Source organism: Crocuta crocuta, unplaced genomic scaffold, assembly GCF_008692635.1.
Source record: "Crocuta crocuta isolate KB4526 unplaced genomic scaffold, BGI_CrCroc_1.0 scaffold193, whole genome shotgun sequence".
Classification (NCBI taxonomy): Eukaryota; Metazoa; Chordata; class Mammalia; order Carnivora; family Hyaenidae; genus Crocuta; species Crocuta crocuta.
In genome coordinates this window covers 6,977,051-6,995,450 of record NW_027529624.1, presented here as the reverse complement: position 1 = coordinate 6,995,450, position 18,400 = coordinate 6,977,051, and the positions used below count along the sequence as shown (strand labels likewise).

General features: G+C 63.3%; 1 protein-coding gene across 1 annotated transcript in view; it reads left to right on the top strand.

Annotated features, from left to right (window-relative positions):
* Positions 1 to 18,394, top strand: part of CARD10 (caspase recruitment domain family member 10) — a 26,053-nt gene extending 7,659 nt beyond the window's left edge. The window contains exons 5-21 of the mRNA XM_077761969.1: positions 1,614 to 1,811; positions 2,782 to 2,937; positions 3,305 to 3,430; positions 4,414 to 4,605; positions 5,734 to 5,859; positions 6,211 to 6,326; positions 7,251 to 7,279; positions 7,727 to 7,850; positions 12,815 to 12,974; positions 13,393 to 13,504; positions 13,917 to 14,160; positions 14,325 to 14,397; positions 15,434 to 15,536; positions 16,783 to 16,941; positions 17,035 to 17,150; positions 17,536 to 17,651; positions 17,773 to 18,394. Of these exons, the coding sequence (XP_077618095.1) occupies positions 1,614 to 1,811; positions 2,782 to 2,937; positions 3,305 to 3,430; positions 4,414 to 4,605; positions 5,734 to 5,859; positions 6,211 to 6,326; positions 7,251 to 7,279; positions 7,727 to 7,850; positions 12,815 to 12,974; positions 13,393 to 13,504; positions 13,917 to 14,160; positions 14,325 to 14,397; positions 15,434 to 15,536; positions 16,783 to 16,941; positions 17,035 to 17,150; positions 17,536 to 17,651; positions 17,773 to 18,007 (2,385 nt within the window). The 3' untranslated portion in view covers positions 18,008 to 18,394. The remainder of the gene's footprint in view (positions 1 to 1,613; positions 1,812 to 2,781; positions 2,938 to 3,304; positions 3,431 to 4,413; positions 4,606 to 5,733; positions 5,860 to 6,210; positions 6,327 to 7,250; positions 7,280 to 7,726; positions 7,851 to 12,814; positions 12,975 to 13,392; positions 13,505 to 13,916; positions 14,161 to 14,324; positions 14,398 to 15,433; positions 15,537 to 16,782; positions 16,942 to 17,034; positions 17,151 to 17,535; positions 17,652 to 17,772) is intronic.
* Positions 18,395 to 18,400: the final 6 nt, after the last annotated feature.

Here is an 18,400-nt window from a genome sequence, read left to right as displayed (position 1 = left end):
GGCCGTGATTTAATACCGCGTTTTATAAGGTGCAAATTTAACGAGCTGTTATTTCTGAGCAACATAAACTTGAGGACCGCACGCTATAATTTTGTGCTGAGTGAGCTTGTACACCAGGATTGAACGCATCCGTGTTTCCTGGGGCTCCGGGGAGGCTCCCCAGTGCCCTGTCCTCTGAACTCATCAGGGGCGCCTGCTGGCCGCGGGTCAGGCCCGAGGCCGTGGTGTGTGGCCAAGGTTCGAGGGAGAGGGTGTGACTACACTTGGCCCTTGTAACTAGCTGTCTGTCTCTGGCGCTTCACAAAGCGTGTTTTGTGAGGGGAAAGGAATGTGCGAGTCATGAATTTCTTTCTGAGTCCTTTGTGGAGGAGGAGCGGAGCTGCCTGACCCAGCACCCAGACCCCCATGGTGTGTGTGTGGGTGGGTGGCGTGCCTGCCTCTCAGGGGGCGGGGCTACACGCCGTTTTCCAAGAGAGGCCGGGGCACTCCTGTGGCTTCAGACATTGACACGCCTGCGCACAGCACCAGAAGTCATTGTGCCCTTATCCCGGCTGTGACTTCATTTTGTGGCCGGCCACCTGCTGCCGCTCATGTCACTGTCCAGACGCCTCAGACCTCACGCGAAAAGTGACCCTGGCCAAGGGCACTGATAATCTAGCAAGTGGTGTGCGCGTGTCACTCTCGGCCAGGCCACTGCACAGCCGCCCGCCCCCCACCGGGGCCAGCTCCTGGCTACACGCAGTAACCTGGCGGCCGGTTGGGGTTCCAGGATCTTACTTAAGGCTGTGAAGGCAGCCACTGTCACACCCCTGGCAGCTCTACGGCCTCTGGTAGTTTGAGGGCCTCTACCCATCTAGCGTCTTGTTGAACTCTTTTTTTTTAACCTTTTTTTAACATTTATTTATTTTAAAAATTTTTAATGTTTATTCATTTCATTTATGTATTCATTTATTTTTATTTTTATTTTTTTTTAGTATTTATTTTTGAGAGAGAGAGACAGAGTGTGAGCAGGGGGGGAGGCAGAGAGAGAGGGAGACACAGAATCTGAAGCAGGCTCCAGGCTCTGAGCTGTCAGCACCGAGCCCGACGGGGGGGTCGAACTCAAGAACCATGAGATCATGACCTGAGCTGAAGTCGGACACCTAACTGACTGAGCCCCCCAGGTTCCTCCCCCCACCCTGTCTCTGTGGGTTCTCGCAGTCACTTTGGGAGGTAGGGTGTGGAGCAGGCAGATTAAAAGGGCCCATTTTACCAGTGAGGAGATTGAGGCACGGAGAGGGGCCCTGGCCTGCCCAGGTCACGCTGGGTTAGAGGCAGAGCTGGGCCCGGACCCCGGCTCCCCCGATTGCTGGTGTGGCCCTCCTCCTCTGCCCTGCTGGCCCCGGCTGAGCTGCCTGGGCTCTGTGTCCCGGCTGTGGGGCAGAGGGGCTGGTTGGGATGCGCTGAGCCCGCCCCAAAGCCCTGGCAGCGCCTTCTCTGGGACTCCCCGGCCCAGCCCGGGGAGGACTCCTGCTCAGGGGACCCCAGAGGCACCAGGAGTCGGGAGAGCAGAGCCTCTCCCCGTGGCCCTGCTGGCGGCCCCTCCCTGGGCTGACCCATGTCTTGGGCCCCAGGTGGATCAGCTCAAGCTCAAGGTGAGCCGGCTGGAGGAGGAGTGCACCCTACTGCGGAGGGCCAGGGGGCAGCTCCCTGCGTCCGAGGACAAGGAGAGGGACAAGGAGCCAGACGGCGCGGACCTGGTCTCGGAGCTGCGCGCTGAGAACCAGCGGCTGACGGCTTCGCTGCAGGAGCTGCAGGAGGGGCTGCCGCAGGTGCGAGGGGCAGCGACCCGGGGTGGGGGGGTGAGGGGGTCAGACTGCCTGCTGTCCCCCAGCCTCCTGAGACCCGGAGAATGAGGATTCTAGAACCAGAGACAGAATCCTGGCTAGCCTCTTGTCTGAAGCTCTGAGCAGGGGTGGGGTGGGGGGGGCTCCTGGTGCTCAGCTCTCCCTGGGTGTGTGGTGTGGGCCCCGGGGGTGACCCCAGGAGGTCTCTGAACTCCCTGAAGCCGTGCAGCTGATTCTGTGTGTGAACATTTTTGTGGGGAGAGAGGCACCCCCCCCACCCCCTTCGGCATTCCTCAGATTTGTAAAGGAGTCTGTGGCCCTGGAAAGGTTCAGAGCCCTGAGGTCTGGATGGCCCTGGGCCTGGCTGGGTGTCCCCCTGACAGGTCAGTGGCAGCTCAGGGGGCCTGGCCCGTGTTCCACGCAGGAAGTGGGGGATGGGAGCCAGGGCCCTGCTGCATTTCCTGGGGTTGGAGGTGCGGGGTGCGGCTCTGTGGGCTGGATCTCAGGCCCAGGGTCCACCTGCCTGGGCCAGGCTCCGCCCCCATGGAGACCCCGTGTGTGTGGGGGATGGGCTGGGGAGGGGCACAGGAAGCGCCCATCTGCTGCCCTGGGCGATGGGTGGGGGCCAGAGCAAGAGTGAGAGGCCCGGTGCTTGTTTAAGAATAAAATCCGGGCCAGCTTGTGCAAGCACGCCCTCATCCACTTACTTCATTTCCACCCCAGATGTTCCCCGGGGAGGGGGAGCGGGGCTGTGGGCCACACCTACTCTCCAGACTGGGAAACAGAGGTCCAGAGAGGTCAAGGCCAGAGGGCAAGGTGGTGGTGCTGATGGGGCAGGCCTGAGGGAGCAAGGAGGCCTGTGTGTCCCACCCCCCAGCCCCCCCACTCCCTCCTGCCACAGTCAAGGGCCCTGGGCTGGAGGCTGAGGCGGTGGCTTCTGAACTCTGACCCCCAGGAGGCCGGCAGGCTGGGGGCCCCCGGCTCAGAGCGCATCCTCCTTGACATCCTGGAGCATGACTGGCGGGAGGCGCAAGACAGCAGGCAGGAGCTGTGTCAGAAGCTGCATGCGGTGCAGGGGGAGCTACAGTGGGCTGAGGAGCTGCGGGACAAGGTAGGGTCCACTTCTCACCCTCCCCTCCCCCCTGCCTGGTTCCCTGCTTCCTTCCTGAGAGCAGCAGGGTAAGGGGCCAGATTGCAGTTCAAATGCGGAGGCCGAGGCTGGCTGGGAGGGTACCATTGGTATTGTTGCCCCCATTTTACAGTTTAGGCAACTGAGGCTCAGGGAGGCGATGTCAGTCTGGGGTCCAGGCCTTTCAGCCGGGGAGGTGGGATGCTTGTTATTGAGGCTCAGGCCTCTCTCCCTGGACCTGCCTGGCACCTGCGGGTGGGCTTGCCTAAGTCCAGGGGCCTGTGGTCTGAGCCAGGCACTCCCTGCACCGCCCCTCCCTGCCCCGCCCCTCCCCGCCCGGCCCCCGCAGTACTTGCAGGAGATGGAAGACCTGAGGCTGAAGCACCGGGCGCTGCAGAAGGACTGTGATCTGTACAAGCACCGCATGGCCACTGTCCTGGCCCAGCTGGAGGAGGTGGAAAAGGAGCGGGACCAGGTGAGTCCGGCCCCTGCTGCTACAGGGGAAGACAGGAGAAGGTGGCGGGGCCAGGACAGGAGCCGGAGACTTTCACCTGGCGCGCTGTTTGCTTCAGGAGGGGCGAGTAGGCCGCTCAGCCTGCCCCCTGCACCCCCAACACACCTGCCTCATCTGAGCTCCTGGTTCAGGAGAGGGGGTCCCGGCACCCATCCTTCCTACACAGGGAGGTGCTTGCAAATATTTGCTGGTGAAGAAATTCGCCGCAGTTCTGGCTCGGAGGTCCTGGGTGCCGCGGCTGTCATCTCCTGAGGCCACCTGGTGAGCCGTTTCCTCCAGGTGGCTCCTCATATAGGGCTCCCCTCGCAGGGGGAGGGGCAGGAGGTGCTGTCCTTGCCCCAGGTTCGAATCCTACAAGAGAAGTGGAAGTCTCCATGTTAGAAAGGGCCTCAGGGCCCCCTGCTGGGCCAGGGGAAGGTGCAGGTGACCCAGGGGGTGGGGATGGGGGCGGGAATCTGCACCACCTCTGGGCCCCCGCTCCTTCTGAGACATTGGGTGGTGGGTCCCGGCCCTGGCTCGGCTCCCAGGGACCCTTGTCTTCGTGGTGGGGGAAAGCACCTTGGGTGGAGTGGGCTGGGTTCGAACCCCGCTTCCTCCAGTAGCTGGGAGGCTGTGTAAAGGCCGAGGCAGGAGGTTTCCCAGAAGAGGCTTAAGTTGCCCTCGGGGAAACAGTAAGGGCTTGGACCCACACCTGCACCACCTGACTTCGGCTCCCCGCTCTGTGCCTGCCGGCTGGGCCGTCTGCAAAATGGGGACAAAGAGAATCTCCACCTTGGAAAGCCGGCGGGAAGATGGGGTGGCCTGATGTGCAGCACAGGGCCTGGCACCCGGGAAGTGCTTACTCCACGTCCGCGGCTAGTCTCGTGCCGCTCCCCGCCCCCCCAAGGGTGGCCAGGGCCAGCCTGGCTCCTGCACCCACCCTCCTCCCCGCCCTCCCTCCCCAGGCCATCCAGAGCCGCGACCGGGTCCAGCTGCAGTACTCACAGAGCCTCATCGAGAAGGATCAGTACCGCAAGCAGGTGCGAGGCCTGGAGGCAGAGCGCGACGAGCTGCTGACCACGCTCACCAGCCTGGAGGGGGCCAAGGCCCTGCTGGAAGCACAGCTGCAGCGGGCCCAGGGGGGCTCCTGCCTCAAGGTGAGCGGGGTCAGGCGGCCAGGAGCTCGGGTGGGAAGGCTGGGACCCCTCCGCCTGCGGGTGGGGCTCCGGCGGGACCCACTGGGCTCCCTCAGCTGGGCTCGGGAAGACGCAGGTTCCCGGAGGAAACGTGTGGGTGCTGGCGGACCCTCGCCCTGGGTCAAGGAGGCGCTGGCCTGGGAGGGAGCTCTCGGGCGGGGCGGGGACTGTGCAGGTCCGGTGGAACTTTCAGCTGGCCTGGGTGTGGGTCGGGCGACAGGAAAGGGTCTCTTGAGTTTCTGGGGTTGCTCCTGGCACTAGGAATAGTTTGACGTAAAAAAAAGAGAATAGTTTCAAATTGTTTTCGGGTTTGTTTTTGGATACTCCGGAAGAAAGCCAGCTGTATGAGGGCCTGAAAGCCACTCAGAGACTGGCTAGTCCAACCCCCTCACCCTATGGGGCCCGGAGAGTGTCAGGGGCTTGCCCAAGTTCACACAGCCAGCCGGCACCCCTCATCGACCAGATATGAGTCCTTGCACCTCTGTCTGGAGCTCTGCCTTTTCCTATCTTGGGTTTGCTTGAAGATGATCCCTGAGCCCAGTGTTTGATGCATGGAGCCTGGAGGAACAGAACAAAGGAAGCGTGAATCTGTCACTTCTCACTTTTTAAAATCCTCAGTGGCTTTTTTGCTCTTAGGGAAAGACCGAGCCCCTTATCAGGCCCTAGAGGCCCAAAGGGTAGGCCCCTTCCTACCTCTAGCCTCTTCTCTGGGTCACAGCCTTTTAATTCCTGGCCAGTGTCACAGTCCTGCCGCAGGGCCTTTGCACATACCATTCCAGCTGCCTAGACTGTCCTCCCCAACTTTATCTGCTTAACACCTACTTATCATCGTTGGGTCGAAAGCACTCTGATGCCCCCAGGCTGGGTGGGCCCTTTGGAGTGCCTTCCCCACCCTGGGCACCTTCTTCCCCTGGTCTCTTTGACAGTTTGGGGTTATTTCCTTAATCTGCCTGTGTGTCTGTGGTCAGCCTTTTCTGGGCCGTGAGCTCCACGGAGGGCAGGGATCGATCCGGCTTGTTCTCTGCCGCCTCCATGGTGCTGGCCCTTGCCCTGCGCTGCTCACCTCCTCCCTCCCCCTTCTACTGCCAGGCCTGTGCGTCTTCCCATTCCCTCTGCTCCAACCTCAGCAGCACCTGGAGCCTGAGCGAGTTCCCCCCGCTGCTGGGAGGCCCGGAAGGAGCTGCGGTCACCGGGGGATCTGAGCCCCACACCTCGGTAAGACGCCTGCCCTCCCCGAGTGCAGCGGGGGTGGGGCGCGGGTACCAGTAGTGCTCGTGTAACAGGATTACTGACCTGGGGGTGCTTTCCAGTTTGCCGATAGTTCCGTTTCTCGTGGGAGGACACTGAGGCCCGGGAAGGCCAAGTGCCCCGTTCAGGCTCGCCCGGAGCCAGCTCAGTGCTGGGCCCAGGTGCCAGGAGCCTGGGATCCCCCCTGTACTCTTGCAGACACCACGCCTCCACCCCGGGCCCTACTTGTCATCTGGGGAATGGGCACAAAGTAGGCGTGTTGAGGTGGGGGGGGCGTGGTGGAGGTGACCCAGGCCCCGTCGTGCACGTCCTTGGCAGGAGGAGGCCACAGACAGCGAGAAGGAGATCAACCGGCTCTCTATCCTGCCCTTCCCCCCGAGCGCCGGCTCCATCCTCCGCCGGCAGCGTGAGGAGGACCCCGCGCCCCCTAAGAGGTAAACCGGATGGGGGGAAAGCATTCGAGGCTCAGGGGGATGTTACTGCTAATTCTCAACGCACCCGCCTCCCAGAATCCCTAGCGCCAGCATCGGCATCAGGGCTAGGCAGGCACCTCCCTTCACTGCCCTTAAATGGCTGAGGTCACAGCCATGACCCAGGTCAGGGGCGAAGACAAGGCCAAAAGGCACAGTGGGCTTCTCGCCTGCTGAGCATCCTGGGAGAAGACACTGGAGGTCAAGCCTCAGCGATCCTAAACCCAGGAGGAAACCTGGGTCTGGACTGGTTCTGGATGGTTCTGGATGGTTCTGGACTAGGGGGCGTGGAGAACGTTCCAAGGGGTCAGGGACCTCAGGCTAGAAAGCCAGGCCCCAGGTGCAGACGAGCAGCAAGCAGCGTTCAGAAAAACGGGGCTCTATCTGCTGGTCGCAAGACCAAGGACAGGGGAGGTCCTGCATCCTGGTATGCGTCCCCGTCACGACTTCTCCCCTGTAAGTTGCCCTGGCTCTGTTCCCTTATGGATGCCAGGCGCCAGAGGCTATGGCCAGTGCGGGCTTAATTGGTCGGAGGAGTGAGCCCGCCGTGACCAGGGGGTGTGATGAAGTCACGGTGTGTATGGGAGTCACAAATGACAGAGGCAGAAAGCGGGGGTGAGAAGTCAAGGGAGGCTTCCAGGAGGGGGTGGCATTCAAGGGCAGGCATTCTAGGGGGAGGGGCGTGGGGTGGAGGTCAGGACATTAGCCTCTGGCCCTGTGAGTTTCGGGGAGCACTGGTTGGCACAGTGCCCGGTGCTTGGGACCGCTGCCTTGGCTGTAGCCTGCCAATGCTTGGGGGTGGCAGGACCTCTTGATGGCCGGGGGACTGGGGCAGAGGGCCCCCTGGGCCTCAGCTCCTGTCTCCCCTGCCCCCCCCCAACCCCCCAGGTCCTTCAGCAGCATGTCGGATATCACAGGTAATGGCCCTCGGGGACTCTGTGGGGAGGGCTCCTGGTGGGGGGGTGGCTTTCCAGCCCACCTGAGGTCTGTGCTGCTTGCTCTGCCCTTACCTGTGTCCCCCTCCTGAGACCCCCCCCCCCCTTGCCCCGGAGGCCCCTGGGGAGCTGGGCCACGCCGCTCACCCGGAGCCTAGGCCCGCTCCTCTCTCCCAGCCTGGCTGCGCTGTGCTGCTCAGTCCCAGCCCCTCCCTCCCTCCTCTCCCAGGGAACTGAAGGGTCACCTTGGCCTTGGCCCAGCCCCGAGCCCAGTGGGTGCAGTGTGTTCCTGGGGCCTCACGCCTGCCAAGGTCCTGGGCAGCCCCTGGGCTTGAGTGCCTCACCTGCTTCTCCCGGGCCCCGGCTTGCCCTGGTCTCTCGGTCCGGAGCCCCAGAACCTCATTCTTCCTCCCCCCTCCCCCCTCCCAGGGAGTGTGACGCTTAAACCGTGGTCTCCTGGTCTCTCCTCCTCCTCGTCCTCTGATAGCGTGTGGCCTTTTGGGAAGTCAGATGGCTTCCTGGCCAGAGGCTGTGGTCTGGATCTCCTTAACAGGTACTGTAGCTGCCTGGGGAGGTGGAGGGCTGGGCAGGGCTGGGTGGGGGCGGTGTCAGACCCCAGGAGCAGGGTGAGGAGCTGGGGGCGGTGTCAGACCCTGGGAGTGGGATGAGGGGGTGAGGGGCGGTGTCAGACCATGGGAGAGGGGTGAGGGGGTGAGGGGCGGTGTCAGACCCTGGGAGCAGGATGAGAGGCTGAGAGGGACAGCAGTTCAGCCGTAGCCTCATGCAGCTCTAGAACATTAGGCCTTTTAGACAGACAGCTGTTTCAAATCCCGTCACTGCTGCTTATTGCCTGGGTGACGGGCTGGTCACTTCCCCTCTCGTTCGGCCTCCACGTTTCCTCATCTGCTAAAGGTGGTCAGCGATCTCTCCTGCATGGGGGTGTTTTGGGGTTGAGGGCTTGCGTCAGTAAAGTGCCCTGCTTTGCTAGCAGTTAAGTAGGTGCTCAGTAAATGCTAGTCGTTACTCGTATGGACCCTCTGCTTGCCGTTCTCCTGGCCCCAAGTTCCCAGCAAAGCTTCGCGCCGTGGGTGGGGTGGGGCCGTCGTGGGAGCTCTGCTGGGCTGGCCCCAGGCCGGCGACAGGAGTCATGAAGCACACGGGGGCCCAGGGTGCACTGCAGGCGAAGTGTTTCTGGCCTCCCTGGGGTCAGGCTCGCTGGTGGATCTCGGGAATGCAGGTGACGGAGGAGCTGAGAACGTGGCCTTTGAACTCCAGATGGGGAAGGCAGCTGGGTGACTGGGGAAGAGCAGAGGCCAAAGGCTGTCCAGTGATGGCCTGGAGCTCGGCGGTGCCTGGAGCCGGAGCAGGAGGGGGCCGGGGCAGGCCTCATGCGTCAGGCTGGCCAGATGAGTCAGGTGGGAATGTGTGGACTTTGCCTGGTAAACTCTGGGAGACGCAGCAAGATTTGGCTGTTACTAAATATGAGGCTGGCTGCTGGCGGCCTCATAGCATTCTATTTGTCCTGGGAGGTGGGTGTTTTATAGAGGAGAACATTGAGGCTCAGAGAGGTTAAGCAACTTGCCTGAGGTCACACAGCTGGAAGGTGCCAAGGCCGAGGCCCACAGTGACCTCATCAGATTTGGGTTTGGGGAAGGGCATGGGAAGCCCTGAATGTCAGAGCTGGAACGTGGGAGTGCTGGATACAGGGGGCGGGTAACACGACAGCTAGGGGTGGAACAGGACCAGGGGCCTGAGGCAGCCCGGCTGGGCCCGCGTCCAGGCCCCTGCCCCCACTCCCGCCCTCCCTCCTGCAGCAGGCTCAGTGCGACATTGTTTCTCCCTGTGCAGGACATGCTTCTAGGGGAAGGGGCGGAGGCGCCTCCCTTCCTGCCTGCCTTGGCCCTTCCTCCAGCTCCGCTCTGCCTGCCGCAGGGGTCCTGGCTGCCGTCCAGGGGGTACCAGAGCAGGAGGTCTGGCCCAGTCCCCGCCCCCCATGTGATCGTGGGCCACCTCTGTGGTTCCTGGGGAGGAGGGAGCTGCGGGGAAGGACACACATTGGGGTAGCGGCAGGGGTGGTGCACGGAGAGAAAAAGATGTGGACAGAGGGGCGGGGAGGGAGGGAGGGAGAGCCTGGCCGGTGCAGGGGTGCCGCCTGCGCGTGCCCTGGGACAGTCCTATCGCACAAAGAGCACGGTGGCAAAGAACAGACACTGTTGCTCTGTCGCTTGCTACAGAGGGGCCTCGGGCGAGTCACTACATTTCCCAGTGCCTCGGTTTCCTGCTCTGTAAAATGGGGTCGTGTGGGCTTCAGGGTTCCCATCAGAGTGATTTGCACTGCGCCTGGCTCAGAGTGAGCGGTAGTTCTCGCTCTTCCCTGTTAGCATTACTGCTGTTGCTTGGTTCTCCGAGGAGCCCGGCTCGGTGGGTGTTTTTTAGCCTCATTATACAGATGACCAGAATGAGGCCCAGGGAGAGCCGGGAATGTGTCTCAAGGCCACTGGGTGGTGGAGTCAGGGATTCCTTCGGACCTTCCCTCTGGCCAAGCTTTCAGCGCACGCTCGTGGTGCGAGCTCACCCTGTGCTGGACCTTTGCAGCCACCCGGCCTCCCCTGCCCTTCTGGGCACCGGGGGCCTTGGGGCAGGACAGGGGATGCTAGACAGTCGGTGTGCTGGGCGGACAGACGGACAGGTTGGAGACAGTGTGAGGAAGGGCCAGAGAGCGCAAGTGGGGCGCTGAGGGGCGAGTGCTGGGCGAGGGCCACTAGATGAGGGTCCGTGTGGGGTCTCCTTGGCAGGGCCCCGCCCCTCGGGTCACAGGGACACGCTGGTACCCCCCGTCCTCGCAGAGAGAGGCTCTGCACAGGTTATTGCTCAACTCCACCACCTCCTGGCTGGCCCACCTTTGTCGGGTTATAACTCCCCTGTGCCTCAGTTTCCTTCTTCTCTGACGTGGGCCTGACAGGTGGGTCTCATGGGGCTGTGGGGGGGATCAAATTAGTGAATTTCTGTGGCGAGCTTGAGTCTGAGCTTTGGTCTGGGGCAGAGTGGTCACGCGCGCTGCCCAGAGATCTGCCCACAGTGCACTGGGGGAGGGGAGCATTCGTCGAGGCTTCCCTGGCCATCGCTGCTCAGGGTTGGCAGAGGGAAGGAATGGCCCCGCTTCCCTCTCAATGACCTGATTCCTGACGACACTGGGGGAGGGGTGGGGTCGGTCAGACTCTGTTGCTAGAGAGACCCAGGAGTCCAGAGATTGGAGCAGGCAGCCCCCCTGCCCCCCGTTACCCTCCCTGCCCCGTGTTCCTCTCTCTTCCCTCATCCCCTTGTCTGCTGAGGCCTGGTGCAGAGAGGGACCCAATTGGACTTGGCCCCAGGAAGCCGCCAGGCGGACTCTGCCCCCTTCCCCAGGGGGACTGTGGAGCCTCAAAGAAGCCACTGGGTCCCTCAGGAAGTTGGGCAGGGGTGTCCTGAAGGAGGCGGCGCCTGAGCCGGCTTGGCAGGGAGAGCCTGAAAACTTGGGGTGGCGCAGGCATTGCCCTGCTGCTGGAATGGGGGTGGGAGTGGTGTACCGGGTTAGGGGGCACGGGGCGATCAGGTGGTACCAGGAAGGTCTCAGTGCAGGCTGCCTGCTGGGCTCTCTCCTGGGGAAGCCCTGATGCTCAGTTGTCCGTGGCTTTGAAACAGGTGGGGAAACCCCCGGCCTCGGAGTGGGGACTTGTTTCACGTCCCACCTGATCACGGTAGCTGGGTAATCTCCTGGGGCACTGTTCTAAGAGCATTCCCCCTCTTGATTCCTTGAGTCCTACGGTGAGGTAGGTGGAGGCAGCGGGGGGCTGTTAAGGACCACAGGCTGAGCAGCCAGGCCCAGGGTCCCTCTAGTGCCCCTTTTTTCAGACGCCTCTGACTCTACCCCACCGTAACTGAAACCCAGGACACTTGCCCAAAACAAAAGGATCACGAGACAATAGTTGGATTTACTTGACGGGAGGCTGGTTTACGTTTTCTATTCTATTCCAATAAAAAACAGCCCTGCTTGTGACCTTGTGAATTTCCCAGCCCTCGTAGGGGCCAGGCCGGGGCTGGAAGTTCCCAGGAGGCCTCTGGTCTCCACCTCCACCTGCATCAACGTTAGATTTGTCCTGCCCTCACACACACCCCCGCCCCCCCTGCCCCCCCCCCCTGCAGTGGGAGGGAGTGTCTCACTGTGCTGTCTTTGTGGATGTGGTGACCGAATTGAGCAGAGCTGCTTGGCCAAATCTGGGGCGCAGCTAAGGCTGGGGTTTGGAGTGGGACTGTGTTTCTCCGGCCACTGGGCAGCACAGCCGGGCCCAGCCTCTGGCCTCCCATCTCTGCAACGCGGTCCGGCCAGTCCCGGGGCTCAAGGAGCCTACGAAGGNTTGTTTTAAATGAGGAGGCAGGAGTGAGGAAGGCCCCTGGGGCCAAATATCACTGCCTCCGCACGCGAGCTGACCATGACTGAAGTCCCTGTAGCCTTGTGCTCCCTGGGCCGACAGCAGGGGGCAGTGTGGCCGCGGGCAGCAGTTGCCAGGGTGGGTGNGTGGGGCGGGGGAAGCTTGGGCCTCTCCCCTGAGGACTCTGGCTTCTCTTCTTCCCTAACCCTCTGGCCATGGAGGGGGGGCTGGAGGGCGTCACGGAAGGGAATCCCAGGCAGTTGTCTCTGAGCCGGCCATGGGGCCTCACCGGTGCTTAGGTTCTTATCCAGGGACGGGAAGAACCCTTCCACGATGGGGATCTGGGTGACGCTTTGTCTGAACTGTCTGTGGTTTCCACTGCCTTCATTCTGTGCCCTCCACAGGCGGGCTTCCGCTTGCCTTTTCTGGGAGCCATTTCCCATGATGTGAAATTAGCTAATTAGGGCAAAGAGCTTAGCACGGCGTGGGGCACACGCGGAGTTCTCGGTGAGAGTTTGCTGCTGTTGGCACTGCTGTTCTTCAATCCTTCCGCACAGCCCGTATTCTGCCCTCCACACCTCTGCCCTTGCCAGCCCTTCAGCCCGGAGCACCACCTCCTCTCTGTCTATTCCTGAAGCGCCTCTATTCTTCACCGCCCGGTAGCCCCGCTGCCTCTTCCTCTGGGAAGCTGCTCCCCTCGGTGCTCCCACGGCCGGCTGCACCCATCTCTGGTCTGTGTTGTGTTCTAACGGTGACCCCCCCCCCCAAAAACTGTGAACGTAACGAGCTTGTATGTGCCATCTGCTCTGTGTCAGATGCTGTGTTTGGTGCTCGGGACCCAGAGCTGAGCACGACAGGCGGGCTGGTTCTGAGGGTGTCCTTTCCAAAGAAGTGCAGGGGGTGCGGCCCTGAAGGAAGCTAGGAAGCTTTGCCTCGCCCCCCACAGGGGTCTGGGAGGCAGGGGTTGCTTTGGATCTGAGTGTTGAAGGCTGAGCAGAACCTGCCAGGCAGAAGAGAGGGGGAAGGGCNTGAGGAATTGCTGTGGTTCTCCCAAGAATGTTGAATGGAGTCAAAAGACTGAACTCCTGTTTTCCTTCTCTCTTCCCAGGTCTCTGGCCATCCGAGTGTCTTGCCGGAGCCCCCCGGGCGGGCCTGAGCCCCAGGACAAGGGCCCAGATGGCCTGTCATTCCTTGGGGATAGCTGGTCTGGCACCGTGGTGCGGAGGGTTCTGTCTGGGCCAGGGTCGGCCAGGGTGGAGCCGAGAGAGGTGAGACCCCGCCCCTCTGAGTTGGGGGCGGAGCCGACACATTAGCTGGGGCTGGACGCCCTCTGATTGGTCGATCTGGGTCACTGGGGGGCGTTTCTGGGGGGTTGACCCAAAGCAGAGGCAGGCTCAGAGATGACACCCAGGGTGGCCTACCCCTGCCCGCAGTAAATTAAATCTTAAGTGGGTGGGGCCTGGACGGATCCCCAGCGTCAGGCATGGGAAAGAGCAGAGCGCGCCAGCCTGGGTGAGGCGTCCTATTGATGGGGGAGGGGGCCGGTCAGACACCTCCCACCCTGGGAGGCGGGGGTGTCTGAATTACAGGACATGCCGCCCCCACCCCAGTCTTCCTTCAGCCACGGGGTTGTGGCGCCCTGGGAAGCTCACTTCCTCCCCCTGCCTGCCTGGGTTTCTTTTCCAGCCAAGGGCGGAGGCTGGTGGCTTGGAGGGGGCAGGCCTGGAAGGTGAGGCCCAGCAGAGAACCTTGCCCTGGAACCAGGTGTCCACAGTCCCCTTCCTGATGGACTTCAAGGGTAAGTCTGGCCAAGAGCAGAGGAACCAGGACTCCTGGGCCCCAGAACGTCAGAGCTGAGAGCCCACGGGAGGGCTTGTCCAGCCCGTGGTGCAGGGGGGACAACCGAGGCCTCTCAGCTGTGCTCTTCCCTCCCCCACTGCTCGCCCTTGCTGGGTGTCCGTTGTCTCCTGCGTAAGGAGCCTGCAGTGGAAGGAGTACCAGACAGGGGTCCAGAGACCCGGGTTCAAGGCCTGGCTCTGTTCCTAGCGGGCTTGGTAGCCTCGGCAGGTCCCTGTCTTCTGCAGGCCTCAGACTCTCACTTTAGGAGGGGGAGGGGAGCGTTCTGACAGCCCAGGCCTTGAAAGGGGCGTGATGGGGCCTGAGGCCGATCCTCTACTCAATCCCTCCTGCCCCTGCCCTGCCCCGTCCAGCATGCCAGTCCTTCCACGAGGCCCTGGATGCCTGGACAAAGGGGCTGAGCACCGAGCCCTTCTATATTCGCGCCAACCTCACCCTGCCCGAGCGTGCAGACCCTCACGCCCTGTGCGTGAAGGCCCAGGAGATCCTGCGGCTGGTGGACCCGGCGTACAAGCGGCGGCAGGAGTGGTTCTGCACGCGCGTCGACCCCCTGACTCTGCGGGACCTGGACCGGGGCACTGTGCCCAATTACCAGAGGTGACGCAGACCCAGGGGTCTGGGCGCGGGTCCCGCAGGGAGCATTTCCCCTCCCTTGCAGTCCGTCACTATCCTCTGGGACAGGATAAGGGGGCTGAGGGAGAGGAGGTGAGGGGCTCCCTTCCTCCCTACAAATGCATGATGGATCCCCCGCCCCCTTGCAGAGCCCAGCAGCTCCTAGAAGTTCAGGAGAAAGGCCTGCCCTCCAGCCGGCACCACCGAGGGCCCCGAAGCAACGTAAGCCGTGCTGGGCGGGCTGGCCAGGGCCTGGGGCCAGGGGCTGCCAAGGGTGTGGTCCAGAGGGGAGAGGTCAGGTTCCCTTGTCCGATAGCCCTGGGGGGGAGAGGAGGGAGGCCCCCACCTCGCCCCTTCCCCCGGATGTGGTGGATCATGACTATGCGCCCAGCAGACGGCAACAGCAGGGCTCACTCTCCAGGGTAGTGGAGACGATTAAAGAGGTAGCGTGCACGTGGTACCCAGGAGCTAGCCCGGCCACGGTCAGCACTTGGCCGGAGAGTAGTCCACCTGTTTCTCCAGGCCCTGGTAGGGGCTGGGCTGGGTGAGCCTCCCCCCGCCCTCATACACACGGGCAAAGGGAAGCTCAGACAAGTAAGAGCTCAGAAGGCTGGAGGGGCTGAGAACTTGGGCCCTGGAGCCCGACTCTCTGGGGTCGGATCCCGGCTCTGCCACGCGCCAGCCCGCACAACCTTGGACGAGCACCTGAGCCTCCCTCGAGGCGCTGTTTCCTCCTCTGTGAAAGTAGGGGGCTGACACTGCCTGCCTCGTGGGCAGAAGGCCTCAGTGAGTCTGTGACATCTGGGGCTTAGTGTCTATCACGTTACCTGCTGGCTGCCGGTGTGACGAGCGCTGTCATTTATCGGTGGTGTTTTTCTTGTACACGAGGCCACGTTGCTAATTCATTGGAGGAGGTTCCAAAGTTTGTCTCTCATGTGACCTTAGGTTGGTCTGGTCTCTGGGCCTCAGTTTCCCTGTCTGTAGATCTAAGGCTCCTCTGGCTCTAACTAGCTCCTACACGCTTGCTTCCCTGGATGCCTAGGGATGGGTGCCCTCAGCTGTCGGTGCGGAGGTGGGGGGGGCCTGTGCAGGGCCCCGTGGTGGCAGGAGAAAGCTGGGAGGGGGCGGGGCCTCTGGGACTGACCCAGGGGGCAGCCGGGCCCCTTCTGCCAGGGGAGGGTGGGTCCCATTCATCCCCACCCGAGGGTGGGGTGGAGCTGAGTGCTCAGGTGCACCTCTCTCCCCTCCCCTCCCGCAGCTGAAGAAGCGAGCCCTGGACCAATTCCGGCTGGTGAAGCCGAAGCACGCAGGGGGCTCTGTCGGGGATTCTCCGGAGCCGCTGCTGGTGGAGCCCTGCCCAGGTGAGCGCGCAGCCGCAGAGACACATCCTGGGCTGCTCACGGTGTCTGGGAGGGCGCCCGGCTGGCGGTCCCTTGGCCTTGGTGATCCTTTCTGCTTGAAAGGGCCTGTTGAGGGGCTTCCGGTGGGGAGCAGGATGCCCAGGGGCCTGAGAGAGGCTCCCCCTGCAGGGACATGGGCCACCGGGGGGTAGTTGCGTTGCTCACACGCATGGGCTGGCAGGTACCAGCAGGATCCCAGGGCGGGTTTCCCGAGTGGGGGAGGCCCTTGGATCAAATCAGGGAGAAGGGGTTGGGGGAGCCCAGATGAGGGACTAGCAATTCGGAGGGGCAAGAAGATGGTGTCGAGGGAAGGCTTCCTGGAAGGGAAACTGTATGGGGGAGGGTTTTCAGGGATGAAGAGGAGTTTGTCCCAGGCACAAGGCACAGCTGTGCAAAGGCACAGCGGCACGGCCCTGTGTGATGCGTGGGCAGAACACTGCGTACAGCAGGTGCGTGCCCAACACCAGCTGTGTCACCAAGTGTGCCTGGTCCAGGGGACACAGTGGCACCTCCCCTCGGAGCGTACAGCCCTGGTGGGGGAGGGGGCGGTCAGGGGGCGGCAGCTGCCTGCCAGTCAGACAGTCGTACCTGTAAACACAGTTATGAAGTGTGACACATGTCACAGGGGAGAACGGGGTCCCTGGGACCGCATGCTGGAGATCCTGCACTCCTGGGGACCAGGGAAGGTATAACCTGGGCCCCGAAGGGAGGGTGGGGCCTCACTGGACCAGGAGGAGCCGGGCTGGGGCTCTGGCCTCCCTGAGTCCCGCAGAGGCCCTGTGATTGGAGGCAGTCGACCCGTGTGTTGGGGCACGTGACTCGCTGCCTCTCTCGGCCCTGGCAGGGCTGGGTCGCCCACGTGGACGATGTGCCCTCTTTCCTGAGGGTCGTGGGAGGTCACTGGCACACTGAAAGCAGGGGACTTGTGGGATCTGACTGTAGGCTTACAGCCTGTCTCCGGCTGTTGAGAGGAGAATGAGCTGGAGTTGGGCTCCGGCAGTGGTCCCAGCCGGGAGGGGGCTGTGTGTGTGTGTGTGTACATGCGTGCACGCATACAAAGGAGCAGTGGCAGGGCTTAGGAAGGGAAAAATGATGGGGTGCCTGAGAAGAGTGGATGGGGTTTTGAGGCGCGAGGGGACTGACCACCCCAGGCAGGAGGAGCGGGGGCCCTGCCCGCACCCTCACCTCTTCTGCCCTGCCCCCCCAGAGCCAGAGCGGAGCCTCAAACCCTACAGCCTGGTGCGGCCGCTGCTGGTGTCCGCCCTGCGCCCTGTGGTGCTCCTGCCTGAGTGCCTGGCACCCCGGCTCATCCGCAACCTGCTAGACCTACCCAGCTCCCGGCTGGACTTCCAAGTGTGCCCGGCAGGTGAGCCTGGGGGCCCACGGAGGGGAGGGGAGGGGAGGGCAGGGCCAGGTGGCCCCCGTGGGCCCTTCATCCCTGCCTCTTGCTGCTCTGCAGAGAGCCTGTGTGGGGAGGAACAGTGCTCGTCCTCAGCGCCGGGAGCCCCCAAGGCCCAGCCTGCCACCCCCGGGCTGGGTAGCAGGATCCGTGCCATCCAGGAGTCTGTGGGGAAGGTAGGTGCGGGGCCAGTCCCTTCCCTTGGACAGGCCTGTTTCTTCCCCTGGGAAGGGGGTGCGGGGGCAGGCGGATGTGGGTCGCTCTTGAGGTGTTTGGTGGGCACCCCTCACCTGTCCACCCCGTCCCAGCCTCGCTGCTGACTCGGGGGCTGGCTGGGGGCGGCCAGACGTGGGGGTGGCGGTAGGGTCAGCTCCATCCTGTCCACGGCGAGGCCGAGGTGCAGAGTGGGGATGTGACTTATGTCTCCCGGTTCTGGCGCGGGGGCCGTTCTGGCGCCGGGGACCCAGGACCCTGTAGGGGGCTGTGCCTCGGGGCTGGTCGGGGGGGCAGGGAAGCGGGCGTCCTTGGGCTGGGAGTGACATGTAGCCTCCATCCCCTGAGAAAAAGCACTGCCTGTTGGAGCTGGGAGCGCGGGGCGTGCGGGAGCTGGTCCAGAACGACATCTACCCCATTGTCATCCACGTGGAGGTGACCGAGAAGAACGTCCGGGTCGTCAGGTAAGGAGGGGCGGGGCCAGCGCTTCCTCCTCTTTGGACGCGCCTTCCTCCCTGCCTCTGTCTGCGACGGTGTCCGGTGCCCGTCCCCTCCTCTGACCACCCCTGTCCCCTCTGCCGGCAGGGGTCTGCTGGGCCGGCCAGGCTGCCGGGACTCGGAGCTGCTGCGGCAGTGCCGCGGCTCAGAGCCGGCGCTCTGGGAGCTGCCCTGCTCCTGGGTGCGGGTGCCTGCGCATGCGTGGGGCCACCCCGAGGAGCTGGCCAAGGTGGTGCGCGGGCGCATCCTGCAGGAGCAGGCCCGCCTTGTGTGGGTGGAGCGCGGCAGCGGTGGTGGTGGCGGCGGCAGCAGCGAGGCCTGAGGACCCCCCTCGGATGCCTGACCCACTTCAGAAGCCTCCGGCGGGACCCTGGTGTCTGCAGTGGAGCTGGGTCCCCCCCATCCTGAGCCCTCCTAGACCCTCGGACTCTCAGACGTGGGCCCCCGTGGCTCCGGGCTCTCACCCCAGCGGATTTGTGGGAGCCCTCAAGACGGAGCCCCCACGTGCTCCTGTACTTGCTGCTCTGGGCCTTCCGTGTGCCCCCGTGTCCCCGTGATTCCGCTCGTGGGCCCCACGCGCGAGTCTGCGTCCTCAGCCCCTTGCTCCCCCGGAGCATCCAAGCTCTCCCTCCTGTGCACAGGTTTACACGCCCAGGGTCTCACAGCAGGCACATGGGGACGCCTGGGCTCTCAGCCCGTTATGTTCAAGCCCCTC